The sequence below is a fragment of the Molossus molossus genome, unplaced genomic scaffold (genome assembly GCF_014108415.1).
Source record: "Molossus molossus isolate mMolMol1 unplaced genomic scaffold, mMolMol1.p scaffold_m16_p_17, whole genome shotgun sequence".
Classification (NCBI taxonomy): Eukaryota; Metazoa; Chordata; class Mammalia; order Chiroptera; family Molossidae; genus Molossus; species Molossus molossus.
The window spans coordinates 29,524,547-29,548,074 of NW_023425352.1; the positions used below are offsets into that span (position 1 = coordinate 29,524,547).

Consider the following 23,528-nt stretch of genomic DNA (forward strand, 5'->3'; position numbering starts at 1 on the left):
ATCAGGCTTTGTACCAGGGTCTTTAATTTAAGTCAAAATCTGGTTCAGATACATAGTAGCTGTGTGATTTGAGCTGGTCACATGGCTTTCCTGAGCCTCACTTTTTTCTTGTGAAATGTGGGGAAGCAGTATCTGCCTGACGGGATACAATTAGAGCACTTAGGAGCTGTGCCAGCACCGACAATGCCTAGTTGGCGGCTATGAAATGTGTCAGGAGGTGGGGAAGGACACCTCTTTCCCCTGTGTGCTGCCATATCAAGGGCCCATGGGAGGCTCCTGGGTCCCCCACCCCAGTATGCTTGTTCTCCCACCAAGGAAGGAGGAGGAGACAGGTGACCATGAGTGGGAAAACCCTACCTGTCATCACACAGAGCCAGGCTCTTCAGCTTCAGTTTGACAACCCCAGAGACCCATAAGATAGCCACACATCACTTCAAAATAGTTTTAATTCGTCAAATCTATTAACTAAAGATGAACCAAAAAATCCCTGTACTCTTGTCCTCGAGCTTGTGAACACCGTAAATCTTACTTCAGAAGAAGCTATTCAAGAAACTGCACGAGCAATGGAGCTACTGGTGCTGGTTTACTCGACAGCAAAGACATGATGAGCATCTACTATGTGCCAGGCCCCGAGTTACTGTGCATTCCAGCCATTGGCCCAACTTCCATGTGATGGCGTGTCCCTTGGCTCTGTTTGGCTGTGGTTTCTTGTCTCCCCTGGATATTTTTTTTAAACCATAGGCCTGTAAACACTATCTGATGACTCTCAGCATTGCATCTTCAGGCCCCCACTCCACATCCCTGCATCCAACTGCCTACTCTCCACTGGGATCCCACTGAGATTTCAAACTTACACAGCCTCAAAAAACCTCGTGGCTCTCCCACCCACAGTCTTCCCCTACTTTTGCTGCCTGCCCCATCGTCCAAACAGTATCAGGCTACAAATCTAGAAGCCACCCTCAAATCCTCTCTTTTCCTCACATTCTCCATCCCGCCCGTCGATAAATCGTGTTTGCTCCACCTTCCCAAAGTATGTCCTAAGGTCATTTCTCACAACCCCCCAAATACTGGAGTCATCCTATATCCTCTGATTTCACGACACTGCTTCTCCTAAAGGGGGGGGGGAGGGGGGGGAGAAATCCATGGCATTTCTTATAAATGAAAAAAAAAAAAAAATCACCTTTAACTGTTCCTGGGAAATTCCTGAAGCGTTATTGACATTAATGAATGATCCTGAGGCCTTGCAAGTCCAAGGTCGGGACCCAGAGTGGTCACCTGAGTCCAAGAGTCACTTCAGAACCAGCAAGGTGTGGCTTTGTATGTAGGAGATGTGGTTGCTGAACAGTTATAAATAAAAATTTATTACATTTAGTCATATTACAAACACACTGAAAAAGTTCATATGTAAAGGAACCCACAACAAATCCTTGTATAAAGGATGAAATTCTTACACTGAATCGCCCCTTAATTTACTGGTGCCGTGGATGTATTTGCATAGGTTACGTTTTCTTAAAGCAGGGTACACTGGTGTGACAGTCCTGGAAAACAACTCCCTTTGGAAACACACCGTGGCTGGCCAGAGAGTGACAAAATCTGCCTCTGGAGAAAACTATGTGGAAATAATAGACAAGTCATTTCTTCTGAGAGACGTGTCTGTAAACATGGCTCCCTTCTCTGAGAAGAAGATGCCGCGGAAAATTTTCCTCCATTCGTTCCTGAACAGTGACATGTTGTAGAGAATGGGGTTCAGGGCCGAGTTGGCGAACGTGAAGGCCACCACCCAGAAGAAGAGGGACGGCCAGATGACCAGGTCCTGGTTGAAGTTCTGGATCAGGATGAGCAGGATGGTGATGATGATGGGGCTCCACATGATGAAGAAGGAGACCATGAGCAGAAAGAGGGTGCGGAAGAGCCGGAAGTCCTGCTGGGACACGCGGATCTGGTGGCTCTCCGAGTAAGCCAGGCTCACCGTCAGCCTTCTCCGCGACGCCTTGGTGACCTGCAGGAACACAAGGCAGCGGAGCCGCAGTTTACTGCAGGCGCCAGGGAGCTGTGACTCGGGAGGAACAGAGGGCTCGAGTGGAAATCTGCTGCCTCTGCTGCACTGGGACCATTTGGGGCAGACAGAGGCCCCTTTTCAGAGGTCTGTCCGTCCTTCCGGGCACTGAAGAAATGGGGCACCTGGATGGCCCCCTGAGAAATAAGGCAGAAAGTCATCCATCGTGTACATAAACTTGATGAGGGGACGTGCAAGGCCTGGACTGCTGGAGTAGAAGAGGGATGTGAGAAGCACGTTGCTTTGGTCTGAATATGTCCATCCCCCAACCTCCTGTGTTAAAACCTAACCCCAAGGTGATGCTAATAGAAGGTGGGGCCTTTGGGTGCTGACTAGGTTATAGGGAGGAAGCCCTTCTAAGTGGGATTAGTGCCCTTAAGAAAAAAGTGAAGGGATTACACAGTAAAAATGGGCAGTTACAGATGTAATAATATTGTAATAACTACGTATGTTGCCAGGTGGGTACTAGACTTATGGGGGGAGGGATCACTTTGTAAGTTATGTGAGTGTTCAACCACTATGCTGTACACCTGGAAAACAAATATAATGTTGACTATCGACTGTAATTTACAATTTTTAAATGAAAAAAAATAAGAAGAAGCCCGAGGGAGCTCCCTGGGCACTTCTGCCATGTGAAGACAGCGAGAAGTCAGCAGTCTGCAGCCTGGAAGAGGACTCGCGCCAGGACCCCCCATGCTGGCACCCCGATTTGGGACTTGCAGCTTCCAGAGCTGTGAGAAATAAATTTCGATTGTTTGGAAGCCCGCAGCCGTTGGTACTTTGTTATGGCAGCCCAAAGAGACTGAGGCACATCTTCCCTGTCGTCTCGTTTTGAAAGAGTAAAAGTATTGAAGGTGCGAACTTCAACAACCTGCTGCTGAGGGAGTGTAGGCTGAGGTCGGATTGCTCAGAGCTCCTGGGTGCTGCTGCTGGCCCGAGGCCCACCCCTGAAGAGCGGGCCCATGCCACCCCTTCACTGCATGGGTGAGGAAACAGGCCCGCAGGGGGGTTTAGCTTTGGAAGTGTTCGCTTCAGAGAGCAAAAGCCCCACAGAGGCTGAGTCCGTGGGAAAGAAGGTGGGCTGCCATTTACGTGGGACTCCCAGGCACAGGATGGTGGGCTGGCGGGCTCCAACCTCCCTGCTGGCTGGAGGAGTAGTGCTCAGGCGCAGGCTGCCCTGGGATGCGCACGGCATCCTGGCTTTAGACCTAATTCCATCTGCCCTTCAAGCACAGCCGGAGGGCAGAAGGCCCACTGTCCCCTATCACTTGCTCAGCTTCAGTGATACCCAGTTTTGGGGCGTGAGAGGGGCAGGCATTTGTAATGGTGACTAGGGGACAAACTGGTGCACAGCTAGCCCGGGATGCAATGGGGCACTGTATGTTTCAGCCCGACACGCTTTGTTCCAGCCTGTGACCTCTGTCCCCAGGGAAGATATCAAATTCAGAATGTCTTGGCCACAGTCATGGTCCTTGCTAACTCCCATGTGCTTGGTGTGGCCCTGTGTCATCCTGCTCGAGCCGCGCAGTGGTGCTGACATGTCTGGAGACTGTAATGGCCTCACATCTCATTAGCTGACCTCCCCAGGCCGACGCCCCTAGGATTCTCGAATGTAAGAGGGGAAATAATTAAAAAAAACAATTAGCATAATTCACAGTTTGGGCAAGTTTAACGCCAAGATCTCCAGGGCTTAAAATGGTCTCCTTAGAATAATTCTCACTAACTAATTAAAGGATAGCTGTTTAATTGCTTTATGATTAAACGCAATTGCCTGCTTGCTCCTGTGCAGTAGCTTAGGTCCACCTCTTGGTGATGGAGACCAGGGCAACGGGCGCTGAGTGAGCAGAACCCTTTCTTCCCCACCCACCCCCTACAGGAACAGCAGGAATCAGGATCGCTGGGCTTCAGGGAGGGCTCCCTGTGCGCCAGGCACTGTGCTATGCATTTGTTTTTATAAACGGTCACATTCATCTTTACAGCGACTCTTTAGATTGGTATTATTATCATTCTCACTTCAGAAATGAGGATATTGAATTGCAGACAATTTGAGTAACTTGTTGAAGGTTATTCCACTGGTGGATACATGGTCAAAGCCCTATCTGTGCAGAACCAGCTTAGTTGAGCTAAAAGATGAGCCACATCATAAAAGGCTCCAAAGGGGCTGCCGTCCTCCTTAGCCCTCCCTGTCACTGCCTGTTCTGCAGGGTGGGGCTGCTCAGGGGACATACCCACCATCTCAGATTCACATGCCTGAGGTCACATGGGCATATCCAAGTCTGGAAGCACGTGTGTTCAGGTGAAAGCCGGTTAATGAGACAGCCTTGGCCAATAGACCTGGGAGAGTAACAGCTGGGCAGGTTGGTAGGCGGGTGGCTGCAGGGGAAATGCCACACCTCTGAGTAGGAGTGTCCCTCTAGTCCTAAATGCTGCCTAGTGGGCTTGTAAGGGATAATTCCAAAAGCAGCCTCCTCGCTTGGGCTGCCCACAATGCCCTGCCAAGAAGGATGGAGTCCCTGGTACAATGTCTTATATATTTTTTTGAATGAATGACGTTGATGTGCCAGGCCCTGTACATATCATTTGGTTTGTCTCTTTAAATTCTCCCAACTTCTGTGACATACGTACTTTGAGGATCGCCGTTTTACAGAGGTGGAAACGGAGGCTCGAAGAGGTTAAACAACTTGCCCAACAGCACCCAGCAGTTGCAGAGCTGAGCTTCAAACCTTAGCCGTCTGACTCCAGCCCATACTCTTAACCTTAAACTAGTTCCTTCCTACCCTCTACTATCATCTCTATAACTGGGAAGCCTCTGCCCGGCCTGTAACTCCAAGCTCTAATGCCAGGAACTCTGAGAAGGAAGGCTTTCTGGTCCCTATCCTGCTTGGCATCCTGCAGTGCTTTGTTTCAGGTCGTCACGTGGCACTCGCCACACATACTGTGTGATAGACGTTGAAGCGTCATTCTTACATCTGAACCCCCAGGTCCCGGGGTGCTGGGCTGCCCTGTGGCTTCTGTGCCTGACAATGACGGTGAGCAGACAGACAGACAAAATGGGCTGACTCCTGAGCCAAGTGGATAAGTGGTTGGGTCACTTTTAGCACCGACTGCTGCTATCATTTCCTTCTGTCCACAGTTCTGACAACTTTCAGGGAGTGAGAAAGAAAATGGGTCCATTATAATAAAATGTGGCTCCTCCCCTATTGTCCTCCCCCCATTAGATGACAAGATTAGGGCTTTAAATGTGTCTGGCATTGGCCAGAATGTCTGATGTGCTTTTAAACTAAATGCTCGATTAACTTCTGAGCATTAACTTTAATCCTTAAAACAAGTCTATGGGGTAGGGTCTATCATTACCCTATCTGGGGGACAAAAGACGGAGGCCCCGAGAGGCCAAGTGACCTGCACAAAGCCTCACCGTCCAGTGAGGGACGTGCGCCTCTGGGGGAGGTACCCGAGTTCTTCACTGGGACAGTGCTGCAGGGAGAGAGGACAGCGCTCCAGGAATGTGGTCCACGGCCACCTACATCTGTCGCCTGGCACTTGATAAAATACACCTGCTTGGGTCCACCTTCAGACACTCTGATTCTGTGGGTTTGAGTAAGGTCCCGAAATCTGCACACTTCTTAAACTTCCAGGTGAATCTGACTTGGGAATGAACTACTCATCTAGCGTGGGAACTACCGATCTAGGACGACAGTTTCCCCAGACCTTCGAGGAGTCACCTGTTAGACTGTCTGACTTGCTGCCTTCATCTGCAGGCCACGAGGGAATCTTCTCTCCACCTCACCCCCTTTGCTGCTCCATGCCACCAGACCATGGCTGCTGATAGCTCGGTGCAGGGAGAGGTGGCTCCCCACGGACAACTCAGGTCCCTGGACACGGGGCCTCCTTGGGGGCTGCTTGGTTAATCAGCAACTTCCTAATTAGACTCATCAGACAGCCTCCATCCTTCCAGAGGGCCCAGCGCCCTTTCCATCGTAGGCAAAAGGCCTCAAAGCTGCAAAACGAGGGCCAGGCATGGCAGAAGGCCTGTGTGTTCACTACCCAGCACCTTCACATCTAGCTGAAACAGGTTTTGTTTTTCAGGTAAACTCTGAAATAGAAAAGTATTTTCCAGCTTTACGCCACACATTCACTCCCATGCAGTGAATATTTATTGAGCCTCTACTATGTGCCAAGCACTCTTACAGGTGCTGGATATACAGGAAAAAGCAAGGGTGCACCCTGAACTTCCATTCTAGGGTATAGTAGGGAATGGGGAGGAGGAATGAGAAACATCCGAACCAACTGTCACAAAGGGTAGAAGCATCTCATCTTGCCACAGCAACGGTTGCTGGGTGACACTATAAACCAAGCCCCAACAGCTAACATTGACAACCTGATTGAAGGTACTTGGGAGTGGCTGGGAGACTGTTTCCCTGGGAAACTGTTGATTGGAAAAAGCCACTGAGGACGTATAGCATGGCTGAGTCATAAGAAAAAAGGAAGCAGGGAAGGCAGAAGGGCAGATAAGGCCACTGTCCTGAGCCCTTGAAGCAGTCCTGGAAGGGACGAGCCCCGGTGACGTCTGTTCTCAATCCCTGACCAGGGCAGAACCAGCAACTAGGGTGGGGTCTTTAGAGCAGTTTCCCAAAGGAGATTCATGGGTCCCTGTCCAGAGAGATGCTCTGTGGTAAATAGACAGCCCTGCTGTCAGATTTCGCAATAGTGCCTACTCTTTTCCTGTGTTGGAGATTCTCAAAGTACATTCACATAATAAAGGCGCTGAGAAGTCCTGCAGCAAAGAAATCCATTTAACTTTGATTAACCTAGCATTTCCCAAACTCATTTGATCATGGAACCCTTTCTAATATCGAACATCCCATGGAGTTCTAGAGAGTGCTTTGTGGGGAACCCTGCTTCAGAGGAATAAAAGATCAGGATAATTTGTAAAAGGCACTTCTCAGACCTAGAGATGGAATCTGAGTTAGAGGCAGTAGTGACAGGTAAAAGGTAGGGCATGTGAGAAGGGGTAGGTGGTGTAGCTTTGTGTCCCATGGCTTCAAATGATTTGCTACTTGTGTCTCTATGACTATATAACATTGACATTCATCTGATTCTACAGAGTTATGCTCTTGACAGAAACTGGGCAGAAAAGCTGATTCAGCGTCTCTGAGTACGAATGTCTTCAGAGGGAGAGAGATGCACAACATGAGGGCGTGCACAGACCCTCCATCCTCCTGGCAGCACTAATCTGCTTCCAAGTTATCAGCCTGGCAAAACCACAGGTGCAAAGTGAGGACAAACGTTATAGTCCTCCTGGGAAATGGGCAACAGCTTTGCTAGTAAGGGGGGAGTAAGTTTTTAAAAGTCTTACATTTGCACTAACGTGATTTTTAAAACATTCGCATATCTGTACTCTCCTTTTGTTGCATTAAACAATCCACCGAGGCCCATTTAGGCCCAGAGAAAACAGGTCTATATTAATTCAGTGACTTGCCTAAGGTCACACAGTAATAAAGTTTGGACTAGAACCTGGGTCTTATGACTCTTTGTCCAGGGATTTTCCCACTGCCCAAGAGAAGGTACCGCTGCCCTTTCAGTGCCTCACCTGTTCACTGTTTACTGAGCACTTACAATGGATAAGCCAGGCCCCTGTTCTAGACACAGGGCTATAATAGTAAACAGAGTCTCTGCCCTCACAGAGCTTTCATTCTGATGGGAAACACAGAAGACATATAAATAAATACATATAAATGGAATATGACAGGGGTTGTGCGTTTTGAAGAGAAGTAAGTAGAGAGAGATAGAGCCTTGGCCAGGTGGCTCAGGTGATTAGAGTGTCGTCCCATTCACCAAAAAGGGTGTGGGTTTCATTTCTGGTCTGAACACACATCTAGATTGTGGGTTCGATCCCCAGTCAGGGAGTATATGGGAGGCAACTGATTGATATTTCTCTCTCACATCTCTCTTGCTTTCTCTCTCTCTCAAATCAATAACAAAAATATTCTTGAGTGATGATTAAAATAAATAAATAAACGAGAGAATGATGGGGAATGTCTCTGGGGAACAGCCTTTTGAATAGAGACCTAAATGAAGGGGAGAAATGGCCCATGAAGAATTTGGGGAAGAGAGATCTAGGAGAGAAAATGGCAGGTGCAAAGGCCCTGAAGCAGCAGTGTACTGGCATGTGTGAGGAACGGCCCCAAAGCCAACATGGACACAAGACAAGGGAGAAGATGAGGTGAGAGGAGCAGGCAGGTGCCAGATCACAGAGAACTAAGGAGGTGTCCTCTTATCCAATTCATCACTTTCCAGACACTCTGCATATAAACCCCTGGCTACCCTTCGGTTCTTCCATCACAGACCCCAGGTCAGCTCCTGGATGAAACAGAATCTATCATGATTCACAGCTGTGGAATGCTACCCTGAGCTCTGGGTCAAAGATATAATTTAGACCCATCACTTTCTTTACACCTTCCCCAACTCATCAGGGCTCTTGGGTTCTCACAGAATGATTCCACGTGGGCCCTGGCCTGGGGAAAAGATGAAGGGATGAAGGGGTGGGCGGGAAAACTTTTTATGGAATTAGCCAGTCCTCCCTCAGCAGGCAGCTGAGAAGTACGAGATGTAAATGGAAGGAGAAGACCAGAGCCTTCTTGGCTTCTGAGGAACTCCGGGGCCAGACTATCTTATACCGGGTTTAAATTTTGAAACTGCTGTTTATGAGCTGTGTGACCTTGGACAAGTTACTTAACCTCTCTGTACCTTGGTTTCCTCATCCGTCATTCTTAGTAGGATTAAATGAGTTAGTTCCTAACACAATGTAAATGCTACATAGATTTTTGTTAAATAATTTCAAAAATAAGTTTTAATTATTTCTACATTCTACATCTCTGTACACTCTACATTTCTCTTCCTTATCCCCTCACTTCTTTTCTTTTAACATAATGTAACAGTTAACATTTATGTAGCACTTACACATGACAGGCTCCATTGCAGGCACTTTACAGACCTTAACTCCAGGCCTGAACGGGCTTCATACTCTTGAAAAGCCCCACAAGGCGGAGTGGAGGTGGGGGTGAGTCACTTAGAGGAGGGTCAGAAGTCAACTTGTGGGAGATAGGTTAGGGAATAACACCGGGAGGCCGTCTCCCACAGGACCTGGGCTTAGCACACCAGGGTGGAGGTTGGCCTGGCTTTGATTTTTGAGTGTCTAAGAAGGTGATAGATCTTCAGCTACAAAGAAAGGGCCAAAAAAGTGGCCAGACAGCAAGCAGGACCTACACAGCCCCTCTTTAATATCCCTGTCTGCCAGATGCCCCCTAATATGCTATAAAACCAAGATTCAGCAATTGTAAACTTCTGCGAAGACTCGAAGGCTTTGCATTAAACCTTCTCAAACAAGCATGAACACACGTGCACGCTGTCTGCCTGGAGCAGCCCCGTACAGCTAAACGGGCTGCCTCCAGAGGTAGGAAACAGCCTGGAGGTCTATTTTAGGTCCCTGGACGCGCTTGCTCCCGCTTCAGCCCGCTTTGGAAAGGCCGATTCCCAGGAGTTAGGGCAGCAAGCGGGGGGGTGGGGGTGGGGGACTGGGAGGAGCTTCGGGTAAGGTTCTGTTTGTCGTGCTGTTTCTGGCAGCTGCTTTGGGGGTGTGGTCAGTTTGCAAGCCGTGCATGTATGCTGGGCATGCTTTTCTGTGCATATATTATGCTCCAATCAGAAGTTTTTAAAGTTCTCTATCACTACATGGCCGTGTGTGGTAGGAAAACAAGGGACACATTCCAAAAGCCCATAACGTAAATTATGTCACAGCTATATGACAGAAGATCATCAAGCCATTAAAAATGATGAGGTAGAGATAAAGGAACTAATATGGGAAGATGCTATGATGCCGTGTTAAGCGAAAAAAGGAAGTTAAGAAAGTATTATCTCAAATTTGAAAAAAAAAATAGGTTGAATCATGACACATAGTTGATATGTGATCATTTTATAAGGTTTATCATAGATATACATAGCATATAAGTATGCATATATGTAAACGTGTAAGAAAAGTAACCTGGAAAAACATACAATGAAGTATTAACAATGGGGGTAGAGTAGATCTTTAGTGTCTGTGTTACACATTTTTATAGTTCTTTAATTTTTTGTAACAAGCTTGTATTTAGTGACTAGTGAAAAATAATAACAATCATAAAGGGATAACTATTTTTGTTAGAGAAGGGGTAGAGCTGGGCAGTGAACCAGAACTGGGCTGGCGTGAACGCTAAAGTAACCTCTGTCCCAGAAATGCTCAAATTCCCCCTGAAATGCCCGAGCCCGAGGGGAGCTGCGCTGTGGTCTGGAAGCACACGTACCTGTAAAATTTTGGAGTAACTGATCACAATGAGCAGTCCTGGCACCAAGAAGTTCAGAATAACAAATGATACATCCCAGGAGATTTCTCCGGCTACGCTGGGCCAAACCAGTGTGCAAATCAGAATTTCCTAGTCACGGAAAAGAAGAGAAGGTCAGGTAAATGCTGGCTTCCTATTCGGTCTTCAGCTCAGTTCCAGTGGTGGGTTACCTGGCACTGTAACACTGTTGTGTTAGTTACAAAGCCACACAACTGGCATGACAAGAAATCCCAGAATCCCTTCCACTACACACTGAATCCCACTTACAAATCACTTGCTTCTGAGCCCAGAATAACCGTCATTATTATTCCCTTCCCCAGGGGAGGCAACTGGGCCTCAGGGCCACAGGCTGGTAAGAGCCAGAGCCAATTTCCAGGCACGACTCCAGGTCCAGTGCTCTTTCCTCTTCCCTGGACTGAGCTACAAATAGCCTTTGAGCCTTCTCTTCCAAATCCTTCATTTTACAGGTGAAAGACTGACCCCTGAAAAATTCTGTGGATTGGAAGTGACATGCTGCACACAAACATTTCAAACCAGTTTCAGTGCAGTTGCACTATGTATGTTCAAGGCAACAGGGTCCATGTTAAGGCATTAAGTGTCTGTTAGGGGGATGTTCAAACATCTACGAAGTGTCACGCTGCATCAGAGAAGGGCATGGCTCACTCCAAGACAACACTGGTGCCCGCCTCGGGAGCTCTGTCCCTGTGTGCCTCTCCTCCAGAGGAGCACACTGCAGCCCCAGAGAAGGCACAAACACAAGTCTCCATTAGCTCAAGAAGGGAAACCACAGGATGTGGCCAAAGAGCCTAAAGGCTTGTGGCCTTGCTGTTGCCTCTATGTTGTGTTGAATTCAAACTTCAAAACAGCGGGGACATTACTGAATAGTTATTAAGAGATGCTGCAACAATTTCTTCTGATGAATAAATAGGTCAATGAAGAGTCCTAGCTATCTGACTATCCCTCCTCCCAAACACAAATGTCCTGTGCCTGCTTGACTATAGGAACAAAGTTGTTTAAAAAACAAGTTGCCCTACCAGACATGTAGAATAGAATTTTTTTTTTTTAATCCTTATCCGAGAACATTATTTTGTTCAGATAGAGTGGGAGGGAGAGAGAGAAACATCAACGGGAAAGGGACACATCAAGTGGTCACCACTCGTACGACCCCATGGCCGGGGACAAACTGCAACTGAGGGACATGCCCTTAGCGGGAACTGAACACAGGTCTTTCCAGACCCGCAGGCCGATGCTCCACCTGCTGAGCCAAACCGACCAGGGCTAGAATAGATTTTTAAGAGCACCTTTGTGGAAAAAGACATTATTGATTTTTGGTGAACAAGGCATCTTAACCAAAGTCCAGAAGAAATGTTATCATCCATACCACCATTCATTCATTCATTCATTCAATATTGAACGTTATACTAGGCAAAGGCAAATAATTTTTCTCATTTCCCAATATGTATCTTAACTAGGTGGTCAAACTCAAAATATAATCAAATAGTCCCTTCTTCTCCTATTCAGTATCAACAAAGCACTTAGTCTGTGCCAGGTGACACTTCATATATATCATCTCATTGAATATTCTCAACAACACTATTGAAATGCATTATCTATTTTTTTCCCCATTACACAGAAGAGGAAACTCGGGCTTAGAAACATCCTCCTAAAATAATAATCTATAATGCTAATGATGTAGTCCTTTTTAATCATATAATATTTTCTTTAAAGAGCTAAGGCCTACTGTGTAGGCAGTTAGACATGAGCAGAACAAGGATGATGGGCCAGATAAAGAAGGCCATCAGGGCCCTGGCCGGTTTGGCTCAGCGGTTAGAGCGTCGGCCTGCGGTCCTGAGAGACCCGGGTTCGGTTCCCGCTCAGGGCACGTACCTCGGTTGCAGTTTGTCCCCGGCCCTGGTTGGGTTGTGCGGGTGGCAGTCACTCAATGTGTCCCTTTCATGTCGATGTTTCTCTCTCTCTCTCCCTCTTTCCCTCCTATCTGAACAAAAAATGGAAAAATGTCCTGGGTGAGGATAAAAAACAAACAAACAAGAAGGCCATCAGGGCAGAAAGCCTGGGTGCCTAGCAATGAGTAAAACTGGGAAAACAAGGACCTCACCCCCAGGGTGACCTCCCCCCCCCCCCCAGCATATCACTGGTTATGGTTTAGACCCCTAACCTTTAATATCATTGGGTCATGAAGTTCAGACCCTCCCCTGACATGTCCTCCCCTGGCACATTGTTAGTCCTGTGGGTTAGACTCCCTTAGAGGGGGAAAACCAAAGGAGGCTGGAGAATAGCCCTTAAGCATTAAGCCCCCAGGACAATGAGGTTCTGACCCGCATCAAATACATCAAGGCCTCGGCTGTATTTCAGTTCCAGGCCCAGAAAAGCAACAAAACTGGATAAGTGATGCTGCAAGAACCAATGGCCCCCTGCCCTGGCACTCAACAATCAGTGGAGAGCAGGACCCTGAAAGGACACACCTGGAAAGCTGGTGAATATTCTATTGTGATCCTTTCTTGAGACCTCCAGATAAAGACCCTTAAGACCGAGTACCCAGTATGCTCTCCCTCCCAGGAGTACACCAGCATCTTCCCCTTCCCCCTGTTCTTCCCCCAGGCATGTTTTGTTTGCCTTTCTATTTCTCCTAAGCTCCAAGGACCCTTCTTTTGTCTCTGTAACTTGTTTTCTGAGTCCATTTCTTCTGTTGCTCACTTTCTCTACCTCTGTGACTTTCTAAATAAACTTTCTCTTATAGTTTGAGTCTTGACTCTGAATTCTTTCTTAGCCAGAACTGACGGGCCAAGGTTGCTGAACCAAAGTACAGTCTGACCCCACTGATCTAACACCTGGTGATGTTCTTGCTGCCAACACCAAAAAACTCTAAGGCAAGTCAAGCAGAAAAGAATGATTTAATTATATTTGTACCTTGAAGGGGTGAGGGGCTGAGAATCTTGCTTCCTTTTTCTATTTTGTTTGAATAGCTCACAAACGCACTGGGCATTTCAAGAACGTGTTCCTCCATCCCCATCCCCGTTGATTGACTGGAGAAAGTTTATTAGATCTGTCTATACTTTAGTGACTGGAAAGAAACTTGTGCCTCTCAAGGATCTTCTGAACATTGGCAGCTGGTGACCACAGCTCTTTAGATAATCCACAGGATTTTGCTTGTACTCAGCCCCCTGCCTGCCACGGGCCCCTCATTCTATCACATTGGTGGGCAACACGTACCGACAGATATGCTGAAGCAGTAATTGGAAAAAACATTTCAGCCCTGAATGTGGCCTGATATCTGATTCCTATACTTTTACAAGAGGGGCAGAAAAACATGGCCCTTTGTTGTTGTTGTTGTTGTTGTTAATCCTCATCCGAGGATATTTTTCCCATTGATTTTTCTTAGAGAGAGTGGAAGAGGAGGAGGTAGGGGGAGAGAGAGAGACAGAGAGAAACACTGATGTGAGAGGAACACATTGATTAGTTGCCTCCCACACACGCCCCAACTGGGGCTGGAAAACAAACCAACAACCCAGGTATGTGCCCTTGACTGGGAATTGAACCTGCAACCCTCCAGTGTGTGGGCCAATGCTCTAACCACGAAGCCACATTGGCCAGGGCCTAGAACCATTTCTTAAAACTCCCAAGGGGCCCCAATTCTTTCCAAAAGCCCTCTCCAGAATGTCTGCCAAAATCTTCCCAGGCTTAGCAAGATTTTGTAGAAGGTACAATGCCAGAACAAGATGCTCTCCCTACATTAAGAGCACAGAAACAGACCCCTAAACATATGCCTGTCTTAGCCCCGTGCTGAAGAAAATGTGTAGGTGTGAATGAATGGATATGTTCCTATGCACGTACCTACACACACACCCACACACAGAAAAAAGTCTGGGAAGATGCACTCCAGAAAATGAACAGTGTCTGCCTATAGGTGGGACTCAAGTTATTTTTTTTCTGTTGGCTTATCTGAGTTATCTAAATTTTCTGTAATCTGTCATATTACTTTTATAAGAGCAAACAATGGCAGTAAAAATTAATTCTTAAGAGAAATGATGATCAAACATGAAACATAAATGACCATGATAGTTTAGAAAAACTAGCTATTTTTTCAACAAAGACAATGAACCTGTCCCAGGAAGCCTCCTAAATGCCACGCCTCTGACTTGTGGCCCCCACTCCAGGCACTGAGTGTGATGAGGAAGTAAGATAAGAATTCTGCACAGCATCCCACGCATGAACCAAGAGACAGTGTGGCTGGCCTGTGTGGACCAAATGACTAATTTATATGCTCTTTAGAAAGATTTATATGGCCTCCTTGGCTAAATGCAGTGCTTAGTCTCCTTTTAAAAGTTAAAAAAAAAAAAAAAAAATAGCACCAGGTCCACAGCCAGAGAACTAACTTGGTGTTATCATTTTGTTTCTGTGGGAAAATCTATCCGACTTCAGTCGTTTTGATTCGAGATAGTCTCTGCCAGGTTCTGACTTACAGGAGTTTGGCAGTGAACCAGTCTGGAAGGTGGGAGGCATGAGTGTCCTAATATTCTCTGCACATTTGAAACGTTTCCTGGTTTTAACGAGGAAATTTGAAAACCCAAAGTGCTAGGTCTGCTTTGTTATTGAGCAGAAGTAAAGCTGCTGAGTCAACAACAGTGTCCTTTTACTTCGTTTGTTCAGCCACTTATTGACCCAAGCCATGGTGGCCGGGCCACAGCGAGGCCACAGTCAGCACGGGCTCGGTCTCTGCTCTCGCGGAGGCCAGGACGCAGTCGTGCAGGGAGGGCCTCTAGGACACTTCAGTGCTGGGCAGTGAGCTGGAAGCACCCAGAAATCTACAGGTGGTGGGGAGTGGAGTCACCGGGCAAGGCTACATCCTAGAGCGTTTGTGTCAGCTGTGTCTGAAAGGATGGGGCTTTGGCCAGAGGAATGGAGTGTCAGGACCAGAAAGGATGAAGGCAGGAGGCCATGCACAACATGGTTAGGTGTGGGTTAAGTGTGATGTCCATCCTCCATCCTCCCCAGCCCCGCCTCACCCCTCCCTGACACTCATTCATTTCCATCGCTTCTTTTTGCAGACGATGTTGAAATCTACTCTTTTCAGCCTGGTCTTTTCCCGAACCCCAGACTCACCCCACTGCCCTGAGGATATCTCTGCAGGATATCCAGGCATGTCAAGCCTCCCAGCTCACACCCCCAAAGGTTCCACCTCCTGCAGTCACTGACTCCGGCATGGAGCTGCCAGGAACCTGAGGACTGGCGTTCTGCCTTCCCCCTCCCCACTCAGAGGGAACCTCTACGTTTCAGCCACTAGCTATCCAACCTACCCACGTGTCTCATGCTCACTGGTCACCCTCTCCCAGACCAGGCCATCTCTCCCTAAAGGAGTGTGCCTGGCCCTCTCCAGCTGGCCCCTGCCAAACCTTCTAGCACAATCTCTTGTTGACTGTGGGCTATTTCCTCTGCCTCTAACGTTCCTCTAGTCCTCCACATCCTTGTCTGGCTAACTGCCTCTCGTTTCCACACTCTGCTAGATATCATTCTTTTCTAAGAAGACTCCCCTGTGGACAGGAGCATCTTTCTACAGGCGCTGTTCAAAAGCTGCCCCCCAGCCCAGTGGCTGACTCACAGGCAAATGCCGCCCGATTCCAGCTGTTTCCTGTCAGTTTCTCTAATGATTCTTTTTTAGAGAGAGATTGGGGGGGGGGGGAGAAACATCCATTTGTTGTTCCACTTATTTATGCATTCATTGGTTGATTCTTATATGTGCCTTGACTGGGGATCGAATCTGAAACCTTGACATACAAGACTGTGCTCCAACCAACTGAACTACTTGGCTAGGGCTTTAAAGATTCTTCTGGAGCACCCCTGGGGATCACTTTGTAATTCATTCTTCCTGTCCCACCTCTTCAAACAAAAAATGGAAGGCTTCAAGGTCATTTTAAGGAACTAGGAGTCCTACTTGGATATCTCCTATCAGCTTCCCAACAGAAAAGAAAGAAAATATCATTGCAAGAGATGGCCTTACAGTCTTATATCTTAAAAGCCTCTGCTAATGTTAACAAAGGCAAACAAACTGTGTTTGTCTCCTCAGCCAGCCCACACTCAATAGAAACACGATGGCATTATTGGCCTGGCATTAAATCAGGGCAGGGTGGGCAGTGGGACCAAGTTTCCTAAGGAAGTGTGAACTCATGAAAATGACACCAGAAGAAACAGATTGACTTGGGCTAATTCCAGTTCCATCTCTTGCCTGCTCTATGACTTTAGGCATTTCTATTTCCAAGAAACAAACATAGGAACACCTACTCACGAGACTGAATTCTGCCAGGGTCTGGGACCATCTACATGCTCAACAAATACACCTCCTTGAAGAGGATGAGAGTATCTTGGTCATGTGACTCATGGGGAGGGCTGCTCAGTAAATGTTTGCAGAATAAATGGGCAGCACGTTCTGGCCAGGGTGGCCAGTCCTCCCCACCTGCCAGTGGGGGTCACTGCCCGCCAGGGCCACAGCACACACAGGCAGGAATCCCGCTGGACGGGCTAAGCTGGCCCGGCTGAGATGTCTACGTTACTAGGATGTGACCACCCTCCTAAAATGGCAGTCTATTATTTTACAGCAATCAGAAGAATTATACTGTTTGAAGAATGTTTAAAATATTTATAACCAAAGATAAGAAAACTAATAATAGCTGGCAATTCTTGAGCGCTTAACTGTGTCTGTGCCAGATGTGGCCCATTTACTGAACATTAGTCCCCATGACAATCCTGTAAAGTTAATATCTGTTATCGGGCCCATTTTGGAAATGAGGAAGGTGAGGTAGAGAAAGGCAGGCCCACTTGCCTCTGTCCACAGCTCCTAAATGGCAGAGATAGGATTCAAACTCAGAACATTTGACTCCAAAGCCCACATTCGAAATATCAAATTATGTAGTAGTTTCTGGAATGTCTATGACTTCATCCTCCCTTCAGGGAAGTTTTAGAGTCTGGTCATCCTGGACTGCTGGGCACCCACTGCCCAGATGGACAAAGATAATCGTGCTCCTGATCTGGTGGGGTTGGGTTTTGCGTGTCCAGACGAGCAGAAAGCTCCCTGCACAGCGCTCCTTGAGGGCAGAGAGGCAGCTTGTGCTCAGGGTTAGTTGGTTCATTCTCTCTGCCTGTGGTTTGGGTAGGAAAATGTTCAGCCTCTACAACCTCCATTATTTCGTGTCCAAGTGGGAAGGGGGCAGGCCAAATCTACAGCCAGGAAGTGGGGAGTGGAGGGCTGAGAAGACAAGCCTTTGCTAATTTTAATATGAGACTCAGTTCAGTCTAGACCTGATCCTTCTCTGTCTCTCTTTTCTTTTTAATGGCCACACTCCTCCCATTTCTCATTCTTTCCCACTTATTTCTTAGATTACTGAGCCTGTTTGTTCACCTATAAAATGAGGTGTTTCCTGCATGCTCAGGTCACAGCCTTTGAGGACCCACAGTTTTGTTTGTTGGCTTACTGGCAGGTGCATGGGCGTAACACAAAGGAGAAAAGACAGAGAGGATGGAGAGCTGGAAAGGACTGTTGAATTTTCATTACAAGCTGCCTCTCCCCACCTCTACTAATTCTGGGGACAGGGCTCCTGCAGCCCACTCGCCTGGCCCCCAATCTTCCGCGGTGCTGTGCAGGTCCATTCTCTCCCCGTGGCACTGCCCAAATCCCTCTCCTAAGACTCTGAAGACTAAGAAGGTGTTTCGATTTAAAACAAGAAGGGTCTGTGTGTCCTGCCTGAGGGGGACAGAGGGAAGGCCACCACAACAGATCTCCATGGGAGATCTGGCAGCTGCACCTTGCAATGTAGCTGTGGTCATTCTGGAAGTGGGCTTTGACCACATACAAATGCCCCACCAGGGGTAAAATACAGACACGGAAGGTCCCCCTCTGCATGAAGACCTTCTTGCTCATACAATTGCCGGTGTCCACGCTGACAAGCAGTTTTAGTCTGAGCTTTTGGCCTGGAGGTGAAAAGAGCCCCATTTTGAAGCGTTGGCAGTTAAGTAGGCATGCACCTAGAACAACTGTAAAAGGGAAAGGCACAAGATACACATCTGGAAACATAAGGAACTCTTAAGATAGATTCTATTTGATCCTTAATTCCCTGGGTGCTATTTTTTTTCTGTATGAAAAAACATGGGGAGAAATCTTTCAAGTTCTGTGAAAAATACAGAAACATTATAACTCAGTGAGAGAATAACTTTTTTAAAAAAATCAAAAGACTGATGACAGAACCCCACCTCCAAGCTGATCCAATTGGTGTGGGGTGAGACTTGGTCTTCCACTTATTTACAAGGCATCTCTTACTCAACTTGATTCTAGGTGTACCTGGGCAAAGGAGGACAAACTTGCCCATTAAGCTAGGGTCCCTGGTCACCCCATGCCAACGGCACCCACCAGCTCAGCCAACCCCAGCTTTCCTGGCCCCCACTTAAGGAAACGTGCCACAGGCTTACATATTCTTTGATCAAGGGCCAAAGGCCTGAGGCAGTTCCTGTCTGTTAGTCACAAAACAAAACAAACAAGCAAAACCCTACAATGTATTCTACACAAGAAATAAACTATTAGGAAAGAGATTTTTAGGATTAATTTGGGTTAAAAAGATACTGCTTACACAGGATGCAGGCTTCTCCCCCACCCCAATAAAAGGCCTGGGTGACAAACTAACTAGTCAGGGGTAACCCCCAGAGAAGCTCACCTCTGTGAGCAGGCTCTGGAAGACATACCCAGGGGGCATCCCCTGGTCAGACTGCTTCATCTCCAAGGCTCAAAGCCCTCCCCCAGGTGACTTCTCAACATGCACACCAACCCCCACCCAACCAGGCCTCCCTATCTTCCACCGGCTTCTGGAAGCTGCACATGCCTCTCTTTGGGACTGTGGTTTGTGTCAGACTTGGTCAGGGTGCCCTACACGCCCTCCTAGGGCCAGGGAGAGATGTCTGTAGGAAAAAGGAGGGGCAAAGAACCCAGCCTCAGCAGACCCTTGGGGAGGCTGAGACGAGAGGTCTCACATCTTCCCTTAAGGTGCACAGACCTAAGTCCTTTCTCTGCCCTTCCCGCAAGGCGCAGAAAGACTAACACACAGGGGATGCCAGCCAGAACTGTCACTCTGTCCTCCACCCTGGCCCAGGTCCGGTGTACCGGAGTGAATCGCGGCTGGCAGGCTAGCAACACAAACAGACCCGCGCCCGCGATTCTGGAGCGCGGGACTGGAGCGGATCAGAACCAAAGTCGAGGGGGCGGAAGAACCTTTTTTAGGTCGTGGAAATCCCGCACTCACACACGACCCCACGGGGGGCGGGTGCCCAGAATAAAGTTCATCTGCCTAGCCTCGAACCTGCGGAACATTTCAGGGGCCCAAGATATTCTGAAACCAACCATCATCCGCGGTTCCCAGGGTAAGATCCCATGGTCTAGCTAGTCTTATCTTTCCGTCTTGCAGTTGGAAAAGCTGAAGCTTCAGGAGGGGAAATCTCTCTCTCTCTCTCTCTCTCTCTCTCTCTCTCTCTCTCTCTCTCACACACACACACACACACACACACACACACCCCAAGAGGCAGCATTGGGTCTGGGATCCCTAGGTCTCTAACTCCCTTTCTCCCCGGCCCATCCACACGCACCTGTCCGCAGGTTCTCAAAGCAGGACCCTTGCCCAGCCCGCACAGAATCTGCTGAGCACGACCTCAGCTCCTCCTCGCACTAAGGGTGAGATTCCCTGAGCAAATTATTCCTGTGCCTCGGCTTTCTCATCTGTAAAGTAGGTGTGATAAGAGTACTGTCACACCCGGCGAGAAAGCAGAATTTATATAATGTGATTAGCAACTCGGAATCCCCTAAATTCCCTCTGTCTGGCTGTTAAGCCCGCCCCCCCATTATTTCATTAATTTTGCAATTAAGAGTCAGTGCAATTTACAGGCATTTGGGGGACTTCATGTACAGCACTTTGGTGGGCGTTTACGGGACCCACATCGCAGGGTTGTAGTGAAATCTAAAAGGTAAGTTTCACAGCGCCGGACCCGGTGTCTGACACGATGGTTAAGTGCAACAAATGGCCTATTATTGTTGCTGTTAATCCTCACCCCAGGTACATTTCCGTCGGATCCCCGCCTGCCAGCCCGCCCAGACAGCTGCCGGCGCTCACCTGCTCCGAGCCCTGCAGCCGCTGAGGGACGACGTGGAAGAAGATGCAGAGGGGCAGCGCGGCGAGCGCCGAGTAGCCCCAGATGAGTGGGAGCAGCGCCGCCCGCGCCTTCAGCCACGGGCCCCGCACGGTGCGCTGAAGGCGCACGATGCACACCACGCGCTCCAAACTGACGGCCGCCAGTGTGAGGATGGTGACGCTGCCGCTCAGGCTCATCACGTAGAAGAGCAGATGGCAGGCGACCGGGCCCAGCACCCAGGCCTCGGTCCAGCGCACGACCAGCACGAGCGGGATGGCGCTGGTGAAGAGTAGGTCCGCGCAGAAAAGGTTGAGCACCAGGCAGGCGGTGGTGCCGCGGCGCCGTCGGCGCGCCACCAGCACCAAGGCGCCCACGTTGCCCAGCAGCGACACCACAAAGATGAGCGCCAGTACGACGGTCTCTACTGAGCTCAGCACCAGCCGGTGGTCGCCCTTGACTTCGGAGAAGAAGGAGAAGCGGGTTCGGTTGGCCCGCTCCAGGATGCGCGGGGGCCCAGTGCCCGCTGCCCGTGAGCAATCAAGGGACATGCCCAGCGGCCGGCGGCCCGCAGCTGTCTGCGAGTGCGCTCATCTGGGAGGTGACTGAGCGCCAAGGCAGGGAAAGAGGGAGGGAGGCGGTTGCGACACCTCCCCTCTGACCCCCTCCCGCCTGCGGAGCGCCGGCGCTGGGCGTAGCGAGCTGAGCCCCGGGCGCGCGGGAACGAGGAAGTGCAGGGCGACAGCGGCTGACAACACCCAGGCTGGGCACGAGGAGGTGGCCCAGGCAGACGTTCCACTCTCACGGGAAGGTTTGGGAGCACCCCAGGGTCTGAGAAACCCCACCCAGTGAACCCTCAGAACCCCTGAGGGGCCTCTCCAGACTCTTTCATCCTCCGGTGACACCCGGCATGCAGAAGCCTTTAATCCACCGATTTAGCTAAAATTGATTTAGGAGTGTCAGAGCATTGGAGATCATTTTGGCCCTCGCCATTCAGGCTTCACCAGAGAAGGCCCACATATCTAGGGGGTAAATCCCAAAGCATCTAGCGATGGACCCAGATTTTGAGGGCGAGGTGATAAGGGGGGAATCTCTTGTTTTATCATTGCTTAATAACATGTGGCTTTGGGGGAGATTGTTTCATTTATTTGTGCCCCAGGTTTTTAGTCTATTCAATGGGAATAAGGTATCTCATTGGGTAATTGTGAGGATCATATAAAGAGAGTAACACTTGACACGCAGTAATTGCCTGTGAAGTGTCATCAATTATTAGCTGCTGTAATTAAAATGCATGTAAATTTTGCATTCTGATTAATGATATAAAATGCCTTCGTGTAAAAAGAGTAATCCTGAATGAACCTGACACCCTAGAAGGACATTCCAAGGCTTCAGGTGTGCACACAGCCTGTATGTGCCTCAGGCACCCCAGTTTGACAAGCAATGGGAAGTCAAATCCCCTTAGAGATGAGGAAACTGAGGCACACAAGAATGACTTGTCCAAGGAGGCCCCTGGGTAGTAATAAAAAGCCATGTCTACTGCCCCTGCCCCACACATTTCCACCACCGCCCTGCTGTCTAGTTTTCTGTTACAGTAAATTAGGCAGTAGTGTGCTTGTGGCCTTAGCCCTCGCCACCCAAGCCGTCACCCCCTCCCCTTTGTGATAGTGCCAGCCTCTCCCACTTGCCCGCTCTGTCTGTGATTACCTCTGTGTATTTATGAAGAGTCCAGTGGAGCAGTCTCAGTGCTTTCTGGAGGAGGGGTGCATTTGTGTGTCTGCTTGTCACTGTTCCATGTGGGTCTGACCTGAGGGGCAGATTGCATGTCATCCGGAGATGCTCAACTTGAACCTTGACTAAGTTCAAGTTGTAAAACAACCAATTTGCTTCCCGACATAGTTGAAATGGGGCAAGAGATTGAAATAAAGGGAACTCAGACAGAAAGTGGCATTGTCTGAGTGGGTCAGAGGACAATGGTTTTGTGTGAGGGAAAGGAAAGCTGTGTGTATGTGTGAGAGAGAGAATGGGGGAGGGGGCAATTCCACTATCTCAGGCTAATGTGCCACGGGGACAGTAAGGTTTCCCCAGAGTGGACAACCAGGGTGAGGTCTCTGGGCTAGAAGGACTTCTCCATTCGTACCCTCCAGGGTTCTCCCAATGGCAAAACGGTGAGTGCAAAGGTTCCCAAACTTTCTTTCTATCACCTTCATGGTGCCTCCTAGGCAGAATAGAATAGAATAGAATAGAATAGAATAGAATAGAATAGAATAGAATAGAATAGAATAGAATAGAATAGAATAGAATAGAATAGGACAGACCAATAGTTTCATTTGTTAAGCAGCTGGATCCAAATGACTTAATAAGACTTTATGTCCTAACAACTTAGTAGCCATCAGGGAAAACAATAAATATGAATTGAAAAATAAAATGTTTCTTTCATTCTTAAATAGCCACAGTGACTTCCGAATGGGATGGTGGACCTGCTGAGCCCTACAAAACTGGGAATCAGATTGGACACTGCCACCCGCATTTCCTGCTCCACGCTGATTTTCATGGGTCTGCTTTTTCTCACAATAAACCCCGAAAACCCAGCTTCATAAGTGGGATTACCGTTGAAACCGTGAGCGACCTAGAGCTAGTAGTTCATGTGAAGTCCCACGGTATTGAGTAGTGCTGTGTTTCCCTAGGCACCGAGGTTAAGAACATGGGCTTGGAAACTCACCTGCCAGGATACAAATCCTAGCTGTACAACTCACTGTGTGACCTTGGGCCAGTTACTTTAGCTCCTAGTTCCTTGGTCTTTCCATATATTAAAAGGGTGTGATAATAATACCAACCTCATAAGGTTTTGTGGGGGATTAAATGAAGTTCCTGTTTGTACAGCACATAGCATAATAGTCATTGAGTGGACACCAGGTCAA

The 23,528-nt window shown here is 48.4% G+C and overlaps 1 protein-coding gene across 1 annotated transcript; it reads right to left on the reverse strand.

Annotated features, from left to right (window-relative positions):
- Positions 1-1,327: 1,327 nt before the first annotated feature.
- Positions 1,328-21,161, reverse strand: FFAR4 (free fatty acid receptor 4). The gene is made up of 3 exons (XM_036265668.1): positions 20,595-21,161; positions 10,396-10,524; positions 1,328-1,999 (listed from the first exon to the last, which is right to left on the reverse strand). The coding sequence occupies exons 1-3, from the start codon at positions 21,159-21,161 to the stop codon at positions 1,610-1,612; spliced, it is 1,086 nt and encodes a 361-aa protein (XP_036121561.1). The 3' UTR covers positions 1,328-1,609.
- Between the last annotated feature and the right edge of the window lie 2,367 nt (positions 21,162-23,528).